Source organism: Staurois parvus, unplaced genomic scaffold (genome assembly GCF_062004578.1).
Source record: "Staurois parvus isolate SC_StPar_1 unplaced genomic scaffold, SC_StPar_1.0 ptg000230l, whole genome shotgun sequence".
Lineage (NCBI taxonomy): Eukaryota > Metazoa > Chordata > Amphibia > Anura > Ranidae > Staurois > Staurois parvus.
Genome location: NW_028318026.1, coordinates 2,702,228 through 2,723,081, shown reverse-complemented (window position 1 = coordinate 2,723,081; position 20,854 = coordinate 2,702,228). Strand labels below are relative to the sequence as shown.

Genomic DNA, 20,854 nt, shown 5'->3' with positions numbered 1-20,854 from the left:
ACAGCTAAATACAAAGATAAAATTCATATTCAGATAGTACAAGAAATGCAAGAAGAGAGTAACCAGGTTAGCTAAAATAGAATATGAAAAGTATATTGCTACTTGTAAGTAAAAGTTATAATATATACTATTATATAGTAATTGGTCACAAATGGCAGGGAGAAGGCAAATATGTTAAACTCATTTATCTCTTCAGTTTATAAAAATGAAAAAGATGGGTTTGATATTTGGAATAGTAATATTATTAACATTGTAGTGGCTGACAAAACCAGGGCCAAAACAGACTAGAAAAACGTAATGTGATTTAATTGCCAGCAGAAGATGGCTTACACCCATGAGTTTAGCTCTGTTATAGCCAAGCCACTATTTCTAATTGTGAAAGACACATTACTGATTGGAATGGTACTAACAGATTGGTGCAGAGCAAATGTGGTACCAATATTCAAAAAAGGGGTTGAACTGTATACCAACAAACTACAGACCACTCATCCTAACATCGATTGTATGTAAAGTATTTGAGGGAATAGTAAGGGACTAAATTCAAGAATTTGTCTGTAATAAAGGCATCATAAATATTAAAAAGCATGGATTTAATAAAAACCGTTCCTCTTAGACCTAGACCAACCTGTTAACATTCTATGAGTAGGAGAGTAGAAATGTAGATAGTGGAAGGTCAGTGGATGTAGTGTATCTGGTTTTTGCTAAAGCATTTGATGCTGTACCTCATAAGTATTTAATTTAAGAAGTTGTATGTCACAAGTCACAGATCTGGGAATTTGAAATCCCAGCGGCTTTCTCTCCTTTCCTTTCAGGGATGACAGTATGGACTAGATGACTTCTGATTGGTCAGCACCATCATCTCTGCACTGAGAGAAGAGAAAGCCATGGGGAATTCAAATCCCCAGCTTTTCCTTCTGTGCAAGAATGGGATCCATGCACGGAGGTTTCCCACAGCACTCCTTTATGAACTAGGCTATGATAGCCTGGGTTCACACAGGAGCAGTGGGGAAACCACATGTGATTTGGACAGGAATTGCATCACATTCCTGTTCAAATCGCTTGCAATTCTTTGCTGTGCAGTTTGCATCCATACATTTAGTAATGACGAAAATCGAAAAGCAAAGTATTGGTTTCAGGTATTGGGATAATTTTCAAGAGTATGAGTATTCGTGAAAATACTTGGTATTGGAACCGATACCAGTATCAGTATTGGTGCATCTCTAACATATATATATATATATATATATATATATATATATATATATACACTGCTCAAAAAAATTAAAGGAACACTTTGAAAAAACATCAGATCTCAATGGGGAAAAATATCAAGCTGGACATCTATACTGATATGGACTGGGTAATGTGATAGGAACGTAAGGATGCCCCATCGTTTGATGGAAATGAAAATGATCAACCTACAGAGGACTGAATTCAAATACACCCCAAAAATCAAAGTGAAAACATTATGCAGCAGGCTAGTCCATTTTGCTAAAATTTCATTGCAGCAACTCAAAATGGTACTCAGTAGTATGTATGGCTCCCACGTGCTTATATGCATGTCTGTCTTCAGGGCATGCTCCTAATGAGATGACGGATGGTGTCCTGGGGTATTTCCTCCCAGATCTGGACTAGGGCATCACTGAGCTCCTGGACAGTCTGAGGTGCAACCTGGCGTCGTCGGATGGACCAAAACATGATATCTCAGATGTGTTTTATTGGATTTAGGTCAGGCGAGCATGGGGGCCATTCAATGGTATCAGTTCCGTCATCCTCCATGAACTGCCTACATACTCTTGTCACATGAGGCCGGGCATTGTCATGCACCAGCAGGAACCCAGGACCCACTGAACCAGAGTAGGGTCTGACAATGGGTCCAATGATTTCATCCCAAAACCTAATGGCAGTCAGGGTGTCATTATCTAGTCTGTAGAGGTCTGTGCGTCCCTCCATGGATATGTCTCCCCAGACCATCACTGACCCACCACCAAAATGTTCATGTGGAACGATGTTACAGGCAGCATAACATTCTCCACAGCTTCTGCAGACCCTTTCATGCCTGTCATGTGCTCAGGGTGAACCTGCTCTCATCTGTGAAATTCTGGTGTTGAATGGCAAATGACAGTTGAGCTCTATTGTGCCAGGCAGTGAGCACAGGGCCCACTAGAGGATGTCGGGTCCTCAGGTCACTCTCATGAACTCTGTTTCTGATTGTTTGGTCAGAGACATTCACACCAATGGCCTGCTGGAGGACATTTTGTAGGACTCTGGCAGTGCTCATCCTGTTCTTCCTTGCACAAAGGAGCAGAACCTTCTGGCAATGGCACATATTGATGTGCCATCCTGGAGGAGTTGGCCTACCTGTACAACCTCTGTAGGGTCCAGGTATCGCCTCAGGCTACCAGTAGTGACCCTGACCCTTTTCAAATGTAAAACTAGTGAGAAACAGTCAGAAAAACATAAGTAGGGAAAAAAATGTCAGTGGTCTCCACCTGTAAAACCATTCCTGTTTTGGGGGTCATTTCATTGTTGCCCATCTAGTGCACCTGTTGTTAATTTCATTTACACCAATGCAGCTGAAATTGATTAACAACCCCCTCTGATATTTAACTGACAAGATCAATATTCCAGGAATTTAATTGACTTGATGCTATACTCTGATTAAAAAGTGTTTAATTTTTTTTAACAGTGTATTTATTATACAGCATACTCATTTACTAAATGATCTAAGGCTGTAAGTGGTGTACCCCAGGGCTCTATCCCGGGGCAAGTGCTGTTTTAACTTGATTATCAATGATAAAGTTAGATTTAGGAGCTCAATTTCAGTGTTTGCTGATGATACCAAATTATGCAGGGAAATACATTTGACAGAAGATATTGCAACAATATGCAAGACTTTAATAAATTGGGAGTTCAACCCTGAAAAATGTAAAGTTATGTATTTGGGTGCAAACAAATATGCATACAAAATACTGATTGGCGGGGCTCCTCTGGAAGAATCTGTGATGGAAAGACGATTTGGGGCTCCTTGTAGATCAGGCTTAGCTACAGCAAGCAATGTCAAGTTTGCAGAATATTCTCATGCATTAAAAGGGGCATACATTGAAGAGGTAAATTAATAATTCTACCCTTTTACGAAACACTGGTTTGGCCTGAACTTGAATATGCAATTTAATTTTGGCCACACATCCAAGGAAGGATGTCTTTGAACTAGAAAGAGTTCAGTGAAAGGCACCAAAATTTATATGTAGGAAGGAGGACCTCGGCAAAGTGATCGATTTACAGTTAATAACTCTTGAGAAGAGGCAGTTAAGATACAAGATGATCATAATGTACAAATACAGTGCTGTGAAAAAGTATTTGTTCCCTTGCTGATTTTTTATTTTTTGCCACACTTAAATCTCAGCAAACAAATGTTAATATTACACAAAGATAACCCGAGTAAATACAAAATGCAGTTTTTAAATGATAATTTCATTTATTAACAGAAAAAAGCTGTCCAAATCTGCCTGGTCCTATGTGAAAAAGTAATTGCCCCTAAACCTAACAACTGGTTGTGCCACCCTAGGCGGCAACAACTGCAGTCAAGTGTTTGTGATAACTGGCAATGAGCTTTTACATCAATGTGAAGGAATTTTGGCCCTCCCTTCTTTGCAGAATTGTTTCAATTCAGCCACATTGGAGGGTTTTCGAGCATGAACAGCCTGTTTAAAGTCATGCCACAGCATCTCAATTGGATTGAACTCAAGAATTTTACTAGACCACTTCAAAACCTTAATTTTTTTTTTTGAGCCATTCAGAGGTGGACTTGGTGTGTTTCAGATCATTCTCCTGCTGCATAACCCAAGCGCACTTGAGCTTGAGGTCACGATATGGCCAGATATTCTCCATCAGGATTTTCTGATAGAGCACATAATTCATGGTTCCATCAATTATGGCAAGTCATCCAGGTCTTGAAGCTGCACAGCAGCCCCAGACCATTACACTACCATCACCATGTTTGACTGTTGGTATGATTTTTTTTATGAAATGTGTTAGTTTTACGACAGATGTAACAGGACGATGTAGCAGGACGTACACCTTCCAAAACGTTAACTGTTGATGTCTTCCTCAGTGAGCAGCACTATGGGAATTCTTAGAGCCTTATGTTGTATTCACACTCGGAGATTTAGATTCACCAGCAGAATAGCAGCATAATCCCTTAGTTAATGTCCTCACAGTTCATTGAGAACTACAAGCTGCACTGGCTGATGGTACTTGTAGGCATTCATTCACAGGAACCTATGCAGGGAGAGGATCCCCTGCCCACTGTCACAAGGAGGGGGGGATCAGGGGGGAAAAGGCTGCAGATGCTGGAACATGTTACTTTCCACCCTAAAAGTGGGTGGAGCATGTTACATGTTTCAAAGGTGAGTTTATACTTTAAAATTTTTATTAGCATTTTGATTTGGGTGGGAAGGGCAGGAATGGCAATATAGTTAAATAATTAGTCTGGCTGAAAAAAAGACAAAAGTTCATCCAGTTCAACCACTAAAAAAAAAAAGTTATAATCCTTTACCCACAGTTGATCCAGAGGAAGGCAAAAAAAAACAGCAAAGCATGACCCAATTTGCTCCTGCAGGGAAAAAAATTCCTTTCTGATCCCCCGAGAGGCAATCGGATATTCCCTGGATCAACTTTACTTATAAATGTTAGTATCCAGTTATATTCTGTGTATCTAGGAAAGAATGCAGGCCTTTTCTAAAGCAATCCACTGAGCTGGTCAGAACCAACTCTTGAGGGAATCTATTCAACATTTTCACAGCTCTCACTGTGAAGAAACCACTGATGTGGCATACATGTTGATCATATCCCATCTTAATCTCCTCTTCTCAAGAGAGAATAAATTCAGTTCCTCTAATCTTTCCTCATAGCTGAGCTCCTCCATGCCTCTTATCAGTTTGGTTGCCCTTCTCTGTAGTTTCTCCAGTTCTCCAATGTTCCTTTTGTGAATTATTGTCCAAAATTGAACTGCATATTCCAGATGAGGTCTTACTAATGATTTGTACAGGGGTACTATGATATCTCTCTCTCTGGAGTCTATACCTCTTTTAATACAAGAGAGGATTTTGTTCGCTTTAGAAACCACAGCTTGGCATTGCATGCCATTATTAAGCTTGTGATCTACTGGAACTCCCAGATCTTTCTCCACCATTGATATAAACTAAAGAAGAACGCCTGATTTAGCTGAAAAAGCAATACATGACTATGTTGTAAATTTGTGCAAATGCACTGTAAAAACAAGGAAGTCCGCACAACAAAGTGATAAGTTGGATGCATTAGACTATGTGGGATAGAATGGGACTGCATCATGTAAAAGGGGTGAGATCAGTGCTAGACTATCCAAAAAAGATGTTGGAAGTTGCCTATTAGAATACCCCAAAATCTGGGGGCCAAAGGAGACTCTGACAAAGCCATCTGTATATGCATTTTATTTGTGTGGAAAACGTAGTAGCACAGTGAATACTTATAGAAGCAAGTAAATGATATACACAAACAAGAATTCTATAGATAAGCATTGGATGTTATTTTTGCCTGAATATGGTTATCCGATAGGTTTAGCAAAAAAATCATACAACAGCCATCACCTAGGTTCATAAGATTCTTTAAAGTGTTATTAAACCCTCATTTTTTAATCGCTTACTGAGTATGATTTATATTTATCATTTAATTCTTGCCCATGTTACCTGATTCAGGGTGGCTTCTTTCTTGCAACATCCAATGGAGCCACCTTTGCATGCAGAGACTAGAGTTGTGTCTCCCTACACTGAAACACACAGTCCCATAGCCTAGGACAGGGGTCTCCAAACTGCTCAAACAAAGGGCCGGTTTACTGTTCTTCAAACTTTAGGAGGGCTGGATTGTGACCAGTGGAGGTAGAGAATGTTCCGGGCCCAGCATCAGTGAAAATAAACATGGGGTACTATTCCTCCCTTTAATACCCAACATTGGTATTAATGGGAAGAATAATGCCCCATTATCGGTATCAGTGAAATAAAGTGTCCCATTGCTGGTGTCAGTGGAAGGAATAGTACCTCATATCATTGGGAGGAATAGTGCCCCAAGGGTCGGATAAAAGCTAGCAAAGGGCCACATCCAGCCCTCGGGCCGCAGTTTGGAGACCCCTGGCCTAGGATGACAAGGCACTTCCCTGCTCCTCCCTTTCTCTGTCCCATCCCTTCTCCAAGCTAACAGACTGGCTGGAGACTGCACTGCCCTTCGTTAACTATTTCATGTGAAGAATGGAAGTTCAGGAAGGCAGGACTGGTAGAGCAGGAGCCAGCAGTAATGAAAGTTGTAAACAGTAAGAATTATATGAAATAGCTGGGAATGTTTATTTCACTGTGTTCAATATGTTAAACTTAAAAACGCAGAGGGTTTAATACTACTTTAAAGATTCTAAAATCTAAACTCAATTCTTTTCATGATCTTCAAATAAAATGATAATTATTCAGCACTATTCTTGTTTTTGTAAAGGACCTAAAGCTGGAGCCCCTGGAGGAAGAGATCTTAGAAGGAAGCACAAAATCTGTAAGTAATTGATTGTTTTCCAGGCTAAGTGCTAAGACTTCCTCAGTAAAAGCCTGTGAGTGTAGCATTTGCAAGAATCGACAGCACGTTTTTACACTTTTATTTTAACTAAAGTATTTTATGAGCTGTTTTTCATTATATTACAAATTTAAAAGATGAGAAGGTTAGAATATGCTGTAAAAGTGTGCATATTTTATAATAATTGTCAGGGAAAAAGAGCGGACTACAGACTGATCCCTATGGAGCTAATGGCCTCTCAACTACAGCTATCTCTGTATCAAAATGATCTATAAATAAGCATTGTAAAGTATTGTTTTTTTATTTCTAGAATGGATTTTACCAAAGTTTCTGTTCCATCTGAAATGGAGTATCTGTTTATTGTGGAACACATTTGTCACTTAAAGGCTAAGTTCACCTTTTGCACATACATGTTACACCCCTATTTAGGAAGTGTACATAACCCCAGCCCTTCCTCCTGCCACCTGCTGCTGTCACTTTTAAGGGGAAACGCAGGTCAGAATCTCTGCCACTTTTTACTGTTGCCTAAGGTCCCTTGGGGGTGGTTTCCTTTACTTGGGGTGGTTTCCTATGATTTTGTGAAAAAAAAAAATCTTAGTAAAGTAGGGAAGCCAAAAACCTTTTATTGTTGCTTGTGTCCCTGTTTCCTGGAAGTGTGGAGGACATCAAGTGAAGGAGAATTTCCCCACTTATTGGCCAGATGACAACATTGTCAATGAAACAGAAAGCAAGAACTTTGTAACAGCCAAAATGTAAATTCTCAGATTTCAGCACTGCCACACAATTACTTAGTTATGCAACGCTGCACCCAAATGAAATTTGTATCATTTTTTGAGACAGAGCTTCTTTTTGTGATATTTAATCACCACAAGGTTTTTTTTTTAATTTCCTATTTCTCCACCCCCCTTCTCCCCCACCCCTCCCCCCCACACACACACACATTTTTCTTAGTTTCTGTTATAAAATTTTGCAAATAAATAATATTCATAAATTTAGTCCAACATATAGTCTGCTACATTTGTAGAAATAACCCAACCCAAAATATACAGTATATGTGAAAATTGATCAACCTTTATGTGCTGATGTCATGTCTCATTTCTTGAGGCAATAAAATGGCAGGACAGTACAAATATCCCCCAAATGACCAATGCATTTCATAAGAGGTATAGTGAGTTTTTTGAAGTTGCAATTTATTTGTCAACATTTTATGGAAAATAAAGAAATTTCAGAAAAAAGTTCACAATTGTCTTAATTTTACACTTATTTTTTCGAGTTTAGGAGCTTTTGGCATTTTTTTTCCAAAGCTCCTAAACTCAACTCCATAAAAGATAATGTGTCCATGTACACATAGGCTTTTAGCAGAGTTTAGGAGCTGCCTTTAGGTGAGGTTAAACATCCCTCTCCTGAACATGGAAGAATCGTGTTCAGGATAGGAACCGCCGACCACGGGAAAAACGCAAACTGCAGCAAAATCACGGTACTGCGGTTGCCACGTTTTGGCCACGATTTGCGTTTTCCCGTGGCCAGCGGTCAGGGTAGGCTCGTCTACATGGAGCCTAATACTGTTCAAAAGTTTCTTTCATGATACCTTGCTTACTATTGTGATGCTGTGATTTACAACAGCTATCACATGGAGCAGGTCAGGAGATGGTCAAAAAAAGGTTTAGTTCCACTTTAATAGGGATTACCAATCACCTCCTTGTGACCATTCCATTGCTAGTTCCAACGTGTACAACAAATGTTAGGTAGTTTTTATATGCACCAGTTTTACATTCTGCTGTTAAGACTGTGACAAATTAATAAATCGCCATATCGTTAATAAGGAAAGGGAAGGTAAATAAGATCTCTCCAATGTTAGAGTAAATTGTTTTGCACATGTAAGTATTGTGTCACATCTTTGAGACAATTCTGCAATAGAAACAATTCTGTGACAGATTCATATACATTTTGCTGGCACATAAATAAATCTGTCACAAGTTGCACCATTTGTTGATATACAGAGAGATTTATTATAGCTATCTATGACATGCTTCATGAATTTTGCAGCATTTTTTTAAAACCCTTTACATATGTTCTTAATGAGTTCTTCAACCCAAACATATACAGCCCCCTTAGCCCTTCCTATACAGTATATCTTAAGGGGTAGATACATTCTGGGGTATAACACCCTCTCTGAGTTATATAGTGATTCATTTTATATTCCTTTCCAGTTGCTATTATATATTAAAAAAAAAAGGTTTAATAGATGTATTACCCTTTTTACTGTTGTTACATGTCTTGCATGTTTTGCAACAAACAAAATCCTTTCATGTCTCTGAAATCAATTCAGTAACCACCTTCTTGTACTTTAAGGCCTCAATCTAGGCCAGCTTCCAATCTTGCATCATAGGTTCTGGAAATATTTCCTTCCCAGGCAGCAGTCCTGCAAGGCATAAGGCCACTGTTCTCTTCTCACATGCCCCAGGCAGCATGCATGCGAGGGTATGGCAGGATCTAGTATTATCCAAGCAAAGCCTGGGAGGCAAGGACCCTTCTAAGGGGCTCCCCAGATTTTTAGCTCCTTCCCCATCCCACATCACCGGCAATAAACTTCCTTGTGATTGGCCAAAATCCAAATTATTCATAACCGCAAATATTGTTTGTTTTTTCTGTCTTCCGGAGAATGTTCCCCAGCAACAGGCAAAAATAAACACCCTAGACTTAGGGGAAATCCAGCAAATGCAGAAATGGTAACAATCAGAGCTCAGGATGGCTGTAGCCTAGCTGCCCATTAAATTTAGCCTAGTGGCACTCCAGCTTTGATAGAGTACACACAATGACTATGAAAGCCATTGTTGACAACTGACGTGATCACTGTGATTAGTCACAGCATTCACATGGTACTAGGGCCAGCTTTGATAGAGCCATTATATACAAATATAGGTTGCTCCACAAAATTTTATTTGGAATCTCACCCAGCATAGCAATTTGTGAAGCTTATTTGTGGAGGTTCAAAAGAAACTCTGAAACAATTCTAAAAACAACTTAAGACCCCAAATTGGCAATTGGAATTTTGCAATAAATATATAGCACAGAAAAGGACAATTTCTTAGATCTGAGAATTGAAATAAATGATAGGAAAGTTGTAACCAGGATCTTTCAGAAATCCACTAATTGTAATGGTCTAGAAAAGAGTGACCACCATAAAAACTGAATGAATAATGTCACAAAGGTTTCCAAGGATTCTATAGAATTAGATGGAACTGTACAAATGTTGAGGTAGGACAAGAAAATGGCTGAAAGGTTTTATGAAAAAGGTTATAAAAAGAAAATATTAAGGAAGGTTTTTAAAAAGGCTGAGAAGAATGAGATGACTTACTAAAAATAGAGAGAAAACATGTCCAAATGAAAAGGCGAAAACATTCCTTTCAATCCTGACTTTTGAGATGAGATTGAAGGGGTTAATGGGATTTAAAGGCAACTTGGCACATTCTTCAGGAGGATGAGATTCTAAATACATTTCTGATGGTGCAACCTAAATTTGTAGGAATGAAAAAGTACCAGGTAATTGGTTTGGAGACAGAAAAGGATCTTTTTATTGTAAAAAAAGGAAGGGTACCAACAATGAACAAGTGGTAAATCTATTAATCCTATTAATACACAATTAAAAGTATTAATCTATTTATATTATTAATTATTAGTAAGTGGAAAGGAATCTAAAATTAATCAATGTATAGCTAATCAATGTATAACTTGCAACTCAGAGAGGGTGGTATACCTTACAATATATAGGGAGAACTAAGACAGCGTTGAAGAAAATTTTAGGAATATAAAGAAAGGGTAAAAAACCATAGGGGGAATTCACCAAGACTGTGTTCTGGACATTTGTCCCTTGGCACATACTGCTCTAAAAGTACCACTAGGTGAACTATCTATCCCCATCTAACCACATCAACTGTCAACCTCAGGGGCGGACTGACAACTCATGGGGCCCCCGGGCAATAGGGGATCATGGGGCCCCTGTGTCCTTGCCCAAACTCAAAAAAGCCTATGAAAAAGGTACCAGGGGCATCTCATGGGGCCCCCTACTGACACCGGGCCCTCGGGCAGTGCCCAAGTTTCCAAATGGTCAGTCCACCCCTGCTCTCATAGACTTACAGACTGGACATAAACATTTGAGTCTTGTGCACCAGAACTAAATGCCCAGTGGGCAGTGGGCATTGACATCACAGCCCAGCATTGAGACAGCTAACACAACTAACATCCACTATGGAGAATGCTAATCTGAACAAATTTGGTGACTGACTTGGTATTGTTTACTGTGTTTTGAAGAGTATGATGACATGTGCGGAGGTCATTGCTAAGTGCTATTAAAGTGGAGTTCCAGTTAAAAAAATAAATAAATAAAAGTCAGCAGCTACAAAAACTGTAGCTGCTGACTTTTAAAATACAGACACTTACCTGTCCCTTGGCCCAGCGGTGTCCTCACTAAGGCTTGTTTCACCGGCCGTATTCAGTGTGGGCACCCGGCTATGACAGTTTGCGGGTTCACAGTCAGGTGCTCACTGCGCATGCGCGAGAAGCGCTGTGCTTTGTGAAGGGCCCTGTAGTCTTCTGGGACCTGTCACGTGTCCTAGAAGACTACAGGGAGAGAGGGGGGAAGACAGCTTCCGCTTTAAATTCGGGTACCCGCTCCCCAAAGGTGCCAATCCTTAATGGGGAGTGGGGGACAAAGGCTTAAAGCAGAACTTCCTCTTTTGGGTGGAGCTCCACTTTAAGGAAAACCTGTAACTGACAAATAAGAGGAGGAATTAAGTGACATGAAGAAGAAACTATATTTTATTCTTTGTTTTGATTTGGCCTAATAGACATTGTGGGTATTCACTGTTAGGTAGGTTTTTGGATAAATATATTGTGTAAAGCATTAGAATGCTGCAACCAGGCAATCCTCTGGGGGGAAAAACTGTACTGAGATTTCTTTTTTTATACTTGTGTAATGGTTCTTTCCCTTCCCCAGGCTATCCTAACCTAACAAAAATTGCTATGGCTGCTGTCACACTTAGAGATGTATATCAAGCCAAAAACTTTCACTTACTCATACATTAGGGGACACAGGTTGAAGTATTTCTGGTGCATTGGGTTTTGCTGTTGCCTTCAGAAGATTGGATTCTGGCAAATAAACCTGCAGCCCAGTATAACCCTTCCCACTTCTATCATGCCCCAGTTTTTTGCTTGTGTCCTAGGTGAATGGATGTCTTCTCTCCTCTAATAGAAGCTAACAATTTCTTTGAATTATTTCCTTTTTGTCAGGATCATTTTTTTTCTAGCAAGTTTCTACTGTTGCTGCAAGGCTAGAATGAGCTCATATAACAACTTTCCAGATCAGCTAAACCTTGACATAGCTAGGGAGGCCATATCTGGACCCCACTGTGAGGAAGAAGCTGGGCCAGCCTGTAATGTGCCCTTTGAACACTGTGCTCTGCTGATCTGCTCTCGTAGACACTTTGTGTAGTGTGTGAGTTGTTGCAGAGTGGTTTACAGGTGCAGGCACATTGTGCATCCATTTAGTGGAACCCTGCCCTGACTCTCTGTGGAATATGTCCACCACAAGAACAACAGCTGTCTAGATCACTGCTTCTCAATCTTTTTTTAGTTAAGGCACCCTTTAAAACTCTTCCCAATCATGAGGTGCTCCCTTCTAAAATGTAAAAAAAGAAACTAATAGTTTTACATAATGCACATTCACACATGTAGGGCACACAACATTAGCACCTCTGTTTCTCTCCCTCGCTCAGCTAATGTGACCCCAGTGCTGATGGGGAGGGGAGAGGCAAACATGGATTCTGTGCAAGTGCCCAATGTCCCCCTTATCAACTGATGACATCATTGGTTGTTAGAACACCAGTGGCTAGAAGGCTGTAATGGTGCACATAAAATCTGTGGCTTTATTTAACTAAAAGGCGAGCTTGATCCACCCATTGGCTTGTATAGAATTTACTGACAATTTTTAGGCACCCCAGGGTGCCTGGGCATCGTGGTTGAAAAAGGCTGGTCTAGATGGAGCTTATTCCCCCAATCCCCGTCTGGCATTTTCTTGCTCGTGTGCAATGTAGTGTTGCAGGGAATCTTCCAGAACACTGTTGAGTTAAGTTTAGGGCTTTGCCCTTTGAAATGAGCCTAGGGTGTGCTTACTACTGTGTTCTGCTTGTTCCACAGGGATTAATATTTTAGGACTGGCCACAACACTTTCAACCTTGCGTTGGTGGTAGGAACAGAGTGATACGCAATTTTTAAATTTGCCGCCTAATGCCTGCTCCTCTGAGTCTATGCAGGTCAAGTGCATCTGTTGCCCAGGTCCTGTGACTGACTCTGTGTGGCCTTTCCTGTGTTGCCGCTGTGTGCATTCATGCGCCTAGTGCATCTTCCATTATCTCCTCTGCTCTTCACAGCAAATTCAACCCTCGGCTTGTCACAGATGACATTAACCCTTCCTGCAGGACTTAAGATCCATAAACAGTTCCAAGGCAGTTTACAGTGTATCTCTTAAAGGACCTGACACTGATAGACTTTATTGCTGTCCCCTGCTTGAGTTCACTTCTCAGGGTCATCTTAACTGCTTCAGGTTTGGCTCCCTCCTCTGTCTTATCCAGGAAGGAATCCTTTGCAACTATGTGTGAGTTTATTAGAAAGTTTGCAGCCATGTTAGCTGACTCAGAATGCAAGGGGTCGCAAGCATGCCCTCCTCCAGAGCCTGATCTCTGGTTTACCTGGGGCAGCTTCTGCACAGTCAGCTGAGAATGAGAAGGAATGTATTGTATCCTTTTTTGTATGAGTTGGCTCATGAGAAGCATTAGCCTGCTGAAACAACTCCAAACCTTGAGGATACCATTTAGCCCTTATTAACACATGCTTGACTGCGTCAGCTGTTCCAAAGGTTACCAGCCTGGGCTCTCTCAGAAGCCCCAAACCTATTAGAACTTTTCCAGCACACTCAATACTGCAACCTGTTTTGTATATTGATTGGCCTAAGTCAGATAAGGTGTTTACCCTTCCCAAGCATTTTGTTCAGAGGCCCTGTCCAAAGCCTTATTCTCCCTTGCAGGCATCACTCTGCAACCTGCTCTGCGGTCATGTTCCTCTGCCACACCTTAGACATTGGGTCCATGGATAAGTCCCAAGATCCTGGGTCTAAACTAGTGACCTTCTGCCCTCCAGCAGCTGACACTTGTGCAGAACAGGTCTCTTTTTGGCACAAGTGTGAAGGACCCTGAGGTTCAAAAATGTTGTATGGCATCTATAACATCAGGCATTACTTCCTTCCATCCATGAGACTGTCAGGCTTTCCTGCATTGTTGCTTCTTTTCTCATGACTCTGTGGCCTCTGTAGAAATCAAGGATGCCTACTTGTACCTGCCTGATCTACCTAACATTACCAGTTCATTAAAACATATAAATAACAAAAATATAATACATTTATACTTAATATTTTAAGTTTATTATATTTTTGTTATATTTTGTTTGATTTTATTTCATTTTCACTATTTCATGATTGGTGCTACACTTTTATGTTTTTATGACATTTATTTACCGTATTTTCCGGCGTATAAGACGACTGGGCGTATAAGACGACCCCCTATTTTTCCTGTTTAAAATGTAGTGTTTGGGCTATACTCGCCGTATAAGACTACCCCTCTTCCAGTGCACACCAGTGGGAAGAATCGTGCCCCATCATTGGTGTCAGTGGGAGGAATAGTGCTCCATCATTGGTATCAGTGGGAGGAATAGTGCCCCATCATTGGTATCAGTGGGAGGAATAGTGCCCCATCATTGGTGTCAGTGGGAGGAATAGTGCGCCATCATTGGTGTCAGTGGGAGGAATAGTGCCCCATCATTGGTGTCAGTGGGAGGAATAGTGCCCCATCATTGGTGTCAGTGGCAGGAATAGTGCCCCATCATTAGTATCAGTGGCAGGAATAGTGCCCCATCATTGGTGTCAGTGGGAGGAATAGCACACCCCATCATTAGTATCAGTGGCAGGAATAGTGCCCCATCATTGGTGTCAGTGGAAGGAATAGTGTCCCATCATTGGTATCAGTGGGAGGAATAGTGCCCCATCATTGGTATCAGTGGGAGGAATAGTGTCCCATCATTGGTGTCAGTGGGAGGAATAGTGCCCCATCATTGGTATCAGTGGCAGGAATAGTGCCCCATCATTAGTATCATTGGGGGGAATAGCACCCCATCATTGGTGTGAGTGGAATAGTGCCCCATCATTGGTATCAGAAGCAGGAATAGTACCCCATCATTGGTATCAGATGCAGGAATAGTGTCCCATTGTTGGTGTCAGTGGGATGAATAGTGCCCCATCTTTGGTGTCAGTGGGAGGAATAGTATCCCATCATTGGTGTCAGTGGGGGGGGGAGGAATAGTGCCCCATCGTTGGTGTCAGTGGGGGGGAGGAATAGTATCCCATCATTGGTGTCAGTGGGGGGTGGAATAGTGCCCCATCGTTGGTGTCAGTGGGGGGTGGAATAGTGCCCCATCATTGGTGTCAGTGGGGGGGGAGGAATAGTGCCCAATCGTTGGTGTCAGTGGGGGGGGAGGAATAGTGCCCCATCGTTGGTGTCAGTGGGAGGAATAATGCCCCATCATTGGTATCAGTGACACCAATGATGGGACACTATTCCTCCCACTGATACTTGCTGACCCCTGTTCCAGTATGGTGCTGCTGCAGCCAGCATATGTGGTTGCAGCAGCACCTAAGCACGGCACACTTACCTGCATCTTCGCGGGGCCGCTCAGCTCCGCCTCCTCGCCGGTGATTGGCCGCCTGTGTGCCTTTCCTGAGCTACAGTTCTGGCGGCCAATCACCGGTGAGGAGGCGGAGCCGAGCAGCCGCGCGAACATCCAGTGGACGAACCGAAGGAAGGAGCAGCCGCGCTTCCTGGACCGGATCGTCGTGGGACCGGAGCCAGGTAAGAGGCAGCAGCCCCTGCCCACCCCTGTACTTAGTGTCCCTTCTGTTGGAAGGGGGGGCGGCGGCGGCGGCAGCACCGCGCCGCCCCCTTAAAAAGTGTCAGCATGCCGTTACCGGCGTATAAGACGACCCCCGACTTTTGAGAAGATTTTCAAGGGGTAAAAAGTCGTCTTATACGCCGGAAAATACGGTAGGTTTGTATACTACCTATTGGTGTCAGCTGCCTTATACTTCTAGTCAGTCCAGATATTTTTTTTTATATTACCAGTTAAAAGCCCTTCCTTATGGTCTATCCGCTGCACCTCAGATATTTACCAAGGTGCTAGCCCCTTGCATTTGCTCTGTTTTGCTCTCTAGGCACTTCCATAGCGGAAAACCTGGACAATCTCCTATTATGGGAGCAGCTGGCACAGACTCTATCATTCACTATCCAACACTGTTCATACTCTACAGAGGTTCGAGTAGATCCTGAACCTCCTGGAGTTGGCACTGGAATGACTAATCGCTTGGACAATCTAAGTCTTTAGTGTTTTTGATTTTTTTCCTTAAGTGGTTTCTTCCTTTTACCTTATTCAAGACGCTGTTCTCTAACCTCTATGTCTTGTTGCACAACATCCTAAGAAGATTTCCCTCCTGTGTCTACGTGTGGTACATGCTGTTCAAGTCCTGTGTCCCATCTACAATTTCCTTAAGACAGTCTGGCAGTCTCTCTTTTTGTCATTCCATAAGGTGGGGAGAGCCTTCTACTAGTTCCACTACAGGGTTCCACCTTTCCATTTTAAGCTCACTCAACTAGTTCAGTTAGTTATATGATTCTCAGCATCAGGTATCCGATTCTCTGATTTGCAAGGCTGCAACTTTGTCTTCTGTTGACATGTTTGTTATGTTTTACTAAGTGGATGTTCACGTTTCTTCTGATGCCAGCTTCAGTTATATAATTTTAACAAGTGGCCTTGTAGGTGCTTTTGACCTGTTGTTACTTGTTAGCTTTTTATTGCTGTGCTGTGCTGCCCACACCTCAGTTGGGACTGCTTTTGGATGCTCCAATGTACCAGAATTACTTCACCCTGTGTCCCTTAAAGTACAAATAAGAAAACAGGATTTTTTACGCACCATAAAATCCTGTTCTTGGTGTACAGTAGATTCCCTTCTGTCCACATGATCCACTCCAACTATTGATTCACTACAAAACTGTAACATGATGGGAGTGGGAAGAGTTATATTCGGTTGCCTTACTGCCTTGTTTACCAGTGTCCCACCTCTTCAAGACAGCAATATCACCCAATTCATCAGAATTACTTCATCCCACATCCCTTAATATACTCCAAGAAAAGGATTTAATGACAAGCCAAAAATCCTGTTTAATAGTTTTCTGTGGAGTGGGGAAAGATTGAAACTTCAATCGGGTTTCTACTGCTGGGGCTCCGTTGAATAGTTTTCCCTCACTTCCTGTCCTGTTAACAATGTTTTATCATACAGGACGTGAGGAAAAAAATCTGCAACAGTGACACAGAAAGGAATAAAAATCTAGGCTTACCTGGTATCTGGAGTGATCATACCAATTACCCCTCAGGATCCCTTCATTCCAGCACAGGCTTTGTTTGGCAGTACCAAGCCCTGAAGAAGGGAGACATTTTGAACTCTTAAAACTTGATTTTTTATGGTATAAGAGTCTGGACTTTATGGGGGTAATTTACTAAAACTAGAGAAAAATGTGATTACTAAATCTCCCCTTATATGTTCTCTTTTGGAGCTTTTCTACTTCCATACCTAGTCCTTACTTGAACAAAGAGCTGATATTCAGCCACCACTCCTAGGAGAACCAGCACCCCACATCTGTCGTTTACTTCCAGAAGTAAACTTTGTCAGGGAATATAGGCTTCCCATATTCTACTAAATAATAGAAAAGCATTTTAATTTATGCCTGTTTCCCTGTTGCAAATTTTCCCCGTATCCTCTGCTGTCACTGTCAGCTTTTTCTTTTTCTACACTGTACTAATGCTATTTGGATCATAGATAATGTAAAGGTGTGTGTGTGTGTGTGTGTGTGTGTGTGTGTGTGTGTGTGTGTGTGTGTGTGTGTGTGTGTGTGTGTGTGTGTGTGCGTGTGTGTGCGTGTATATATATATTTATATATATTTTTTTTTTCTTTGTATGTGTGTCTATCTATAAATATACTTAAATACTAACCTTTTAAAATATCCTTTCAAAAGAAAACCATACTGTGTGTGTGATCAAGTGCCTACAGAAAGAATTATGGTTTAAATGAAAACATTGTCTGATTCTCCTGCAGTGGCCTTTGTGCGGTATGAATGAATAGCCAAGACCATTAGATGTAAGATATAAACCCTCAGGAGAATGAAAAGTAGCAGGAGATCTCTGACCTTTTCAGAACTTGTGTTCCAGCTGCTTCTCTTTGCTTCACCTTTGATGTTTTGTTCCTTAAATACATTACTGTTCAAATGTCAAAATATTTTTCACCCAAATATCAGACTGCAGTTGTGCTCCGTACTTTGCTAAACTTAAAGTAAATGTGTACTCTGCTAAAATCAAGCTAAATCAACTACTGTCCAGCAGTTACCACGAGATGCCCGCCAGCACCTATCCCTCACCAGTTGTCTGCTGGTAACGTCTGGTACTCCGAAGTATAAGGCTCTTCTGCACACTCTTTCTTACCACCTTCATAACGTTCTAAGTGCCTAAATGCTTAGCCTAAGCAAATTCCAACTTTCCTTAGAAATTTACAGTGCTCTAAATGGTGGATTGTAGGAACTATGGCAGTACTGCGATACAGATTGATTGATTTAATCTTTATAAAAGTTCATTTGAAAAAAAAAAAAAGGAATCTGCTAAACTATGGAAATAAACACTGATTCTGCCAATTTGCATTCAAAAATGGAATATATTATGTGTGTGACTAGCCTTAATTAATAAGTGCACTTTCCCCATGTTAAAATTGTCTAGTACCTTGTATTAGACATAACGTGTTTATTATGAAGAACATAGAACAGTTTAAATATTTTTTGTGTGTTCATTCCCATAAGGCTTTATAGTCAAACTGTAAAACGGAGGTGTGAGTCACAACAAATACTGAATAATCAGCTATACAGGGCAAGCTACTCATTCTATCTGACATTTACTATCTTATTTGTCTCTAAGGGAATTTTATGAAGATATCCTCAAAGAGATAGATGCTGATATAGATATTTGTATTCAGTTCACATGTAAACCCTGGAACCTATAATACTAGAATGTGTTGCCAGCAGCTGTTACAAAAAAAGAATATAAATAATTGAAAGGCCAATCTTGTTTTTACAACATCTCCCAGCTCTTTGGATTTATTATTTATTTGGTTTTATTGCAGTGTTGTCTCTATGATCTTACAGGCTCCCTCTCTGTTCCCCAAGCCATATCTCTGCTGGTTACCAGTAACTGCTGAATGTGGGATGTTTAGAGAAGGTTTACCACTGGGGAGTAAAGTGTATTATCCTGGTGACATAAGGAATGAACTCCGTGTGTTGCCTGTTGCAGAATTATGCCTGAATCAAAATGCAGGGGAAAAGAATAACACATACGATGTATTTAAAGGGTCTATGGGAAAGTGGCAAACATAAACATTAACTGCAGAGGGCCCCAACGCCAAGAAAGCATTGATATCCCTTTGCAAGTGCAGCAGTTGCAACAGTCCTCGTTGCATGGTCATAACTAATAGAGAAAGAATACCATTTTAGGAAGACCAAACTTTTAGTATCTCTTTAGGTGAACAAACATTAGAAGAGAGAATTTGTATGCTTTCCTGGAGCCTTCAAGGTTATTGCACCATTTTGAACTAAATAGCCAAACATTTAGAGGAACTTCCTCTTTTTTTCTGTGCTGCATTTACAGCTCATGTTTAATGATGTAGACCAGAGTTTCTCAACCAGGGTTCCGTGCAATACTAGGGTTCCTCCAGAGATTGCTAGGGGTTCCTTGAGCCATGATCAATTTCTGCCTCTTAGACAAGTTCCCACTGACACCATTGATCTTTTTAGCTATCTGTTAGGGGTTCATTCCCAATGACCACAAATGAAAGAAGCGTTCTTCCAAGCGACTAAATAACTAATGTATCCTGAGCTGTAGTCATAATAATTTTTACAAGGGGTTCCTTTAGACTGGAAAGTTATTCCAAGGGTTCCTTGGACAGTTTCTCAACTAGCACATAAATGGAACTGTAACTAAATACACAAACACTGGGTAACTTTGTGGCTTGAAAGGCAGTGGTAATAATAAAGATAACCTTAACATAGCTTGAATAGAATATGAATGGTATAAACATCTACCACACATCATCTACTAAACGTCATCTACTGTGCTACCACAGTACAGGCCATAATAACAGAAACCCCAAATTGACTACAGACCATGTCCTTTCAGATTTTAAGCTGGATGAAAAATATTTTGTTCAGGTTGGTGGAAAGTTCTAAAAGCTGACTTACGGAAACCTACTTACAGCATAGGGAACCTAGCTGCCACTGTCTCGAGCCTCAGCACCACCAATGATGTCTTAGTTACCAAGGGGAGAAAATAGAAGCAATACTCTTTTTCCAACCTGTGGAATGCTACAAATTGTTGCTATTATTATTATACAGGATTTATTTAGCTCCAATAGTTTGTGCAGTGCTTTACAACATGGCAGACAGTATAGTTACAAAGCAATTCAATATAGGAAGAATCAGAGGGCTCTGCTCATTACAGCTTATAATCTAAAAGGGAGGGTCAAGGGATACAAAAGGCAATAACTTGTTAGGTGGAGGTGGGATATGCTTCTTGAAGACAAGGGTTTTCAGGGATTGCCTAATAGTGGACAGAGTATGAGATAGCCCGACAGATTGGGGTAGGGTGTTCAATAGGGTGGGGGGAGATGACAAGGGAGCTAGAGAGCTGGAGGTCTTGGGAGGAATGAAGAGAACGATTTGGTTGGTATTTTGGGACTAGATTAGTGATGTAGATGGGAGCTGAGCTGTGGATGGCTTTGTAAGTTATTATTAGTTGTATAACTTAATTTGTTGGGTGAGTGGCAGCCAATGAAGGGAATGGCAGAGAGGGGTAGCAGACACTGAACAATTGGTAAGGTGGACAGGTCTGGCAGCAGCATCCATGATGGACTGAAATAGGGATAGCCTATGTAAAGGTAATCCCATGAGGAGGGAGTCGCAGTAGTCGAGACAAGAGATCACCAGAGAATTACTTAGAAGCTTTGTTGTGTCATTTGTTAGAAAGGGGCATATTTTGTAGAAGTTGAGGAGGTGGAGGTAGCAAGCTTTGGATAGT

General features: G+C 41.1%; 1 protein-coding gene across 1 annotated transcript in view; it reads left to right on the top strand.

Moving 5' to 3' along the window:
• The window catches only part of NECAB1 (N-terminal EF-hand calcium binding protein 1), a 261,178-nt gene that overhangs the window by 225,803 nt on the left and 14,521 nt on the right, over nt 1-20,854 (top strand). The window contains exon 9 of the mRNA XM_089679686.1: nt 6,517-6,570. Within this exon, the coding sequence (XP_089535812.1) occupies nt 6,517-6,570 (54 nt within the window). The remainder of the gene's footprint in view (nt 1-6,516; nt 6,571-20,854) is intronic.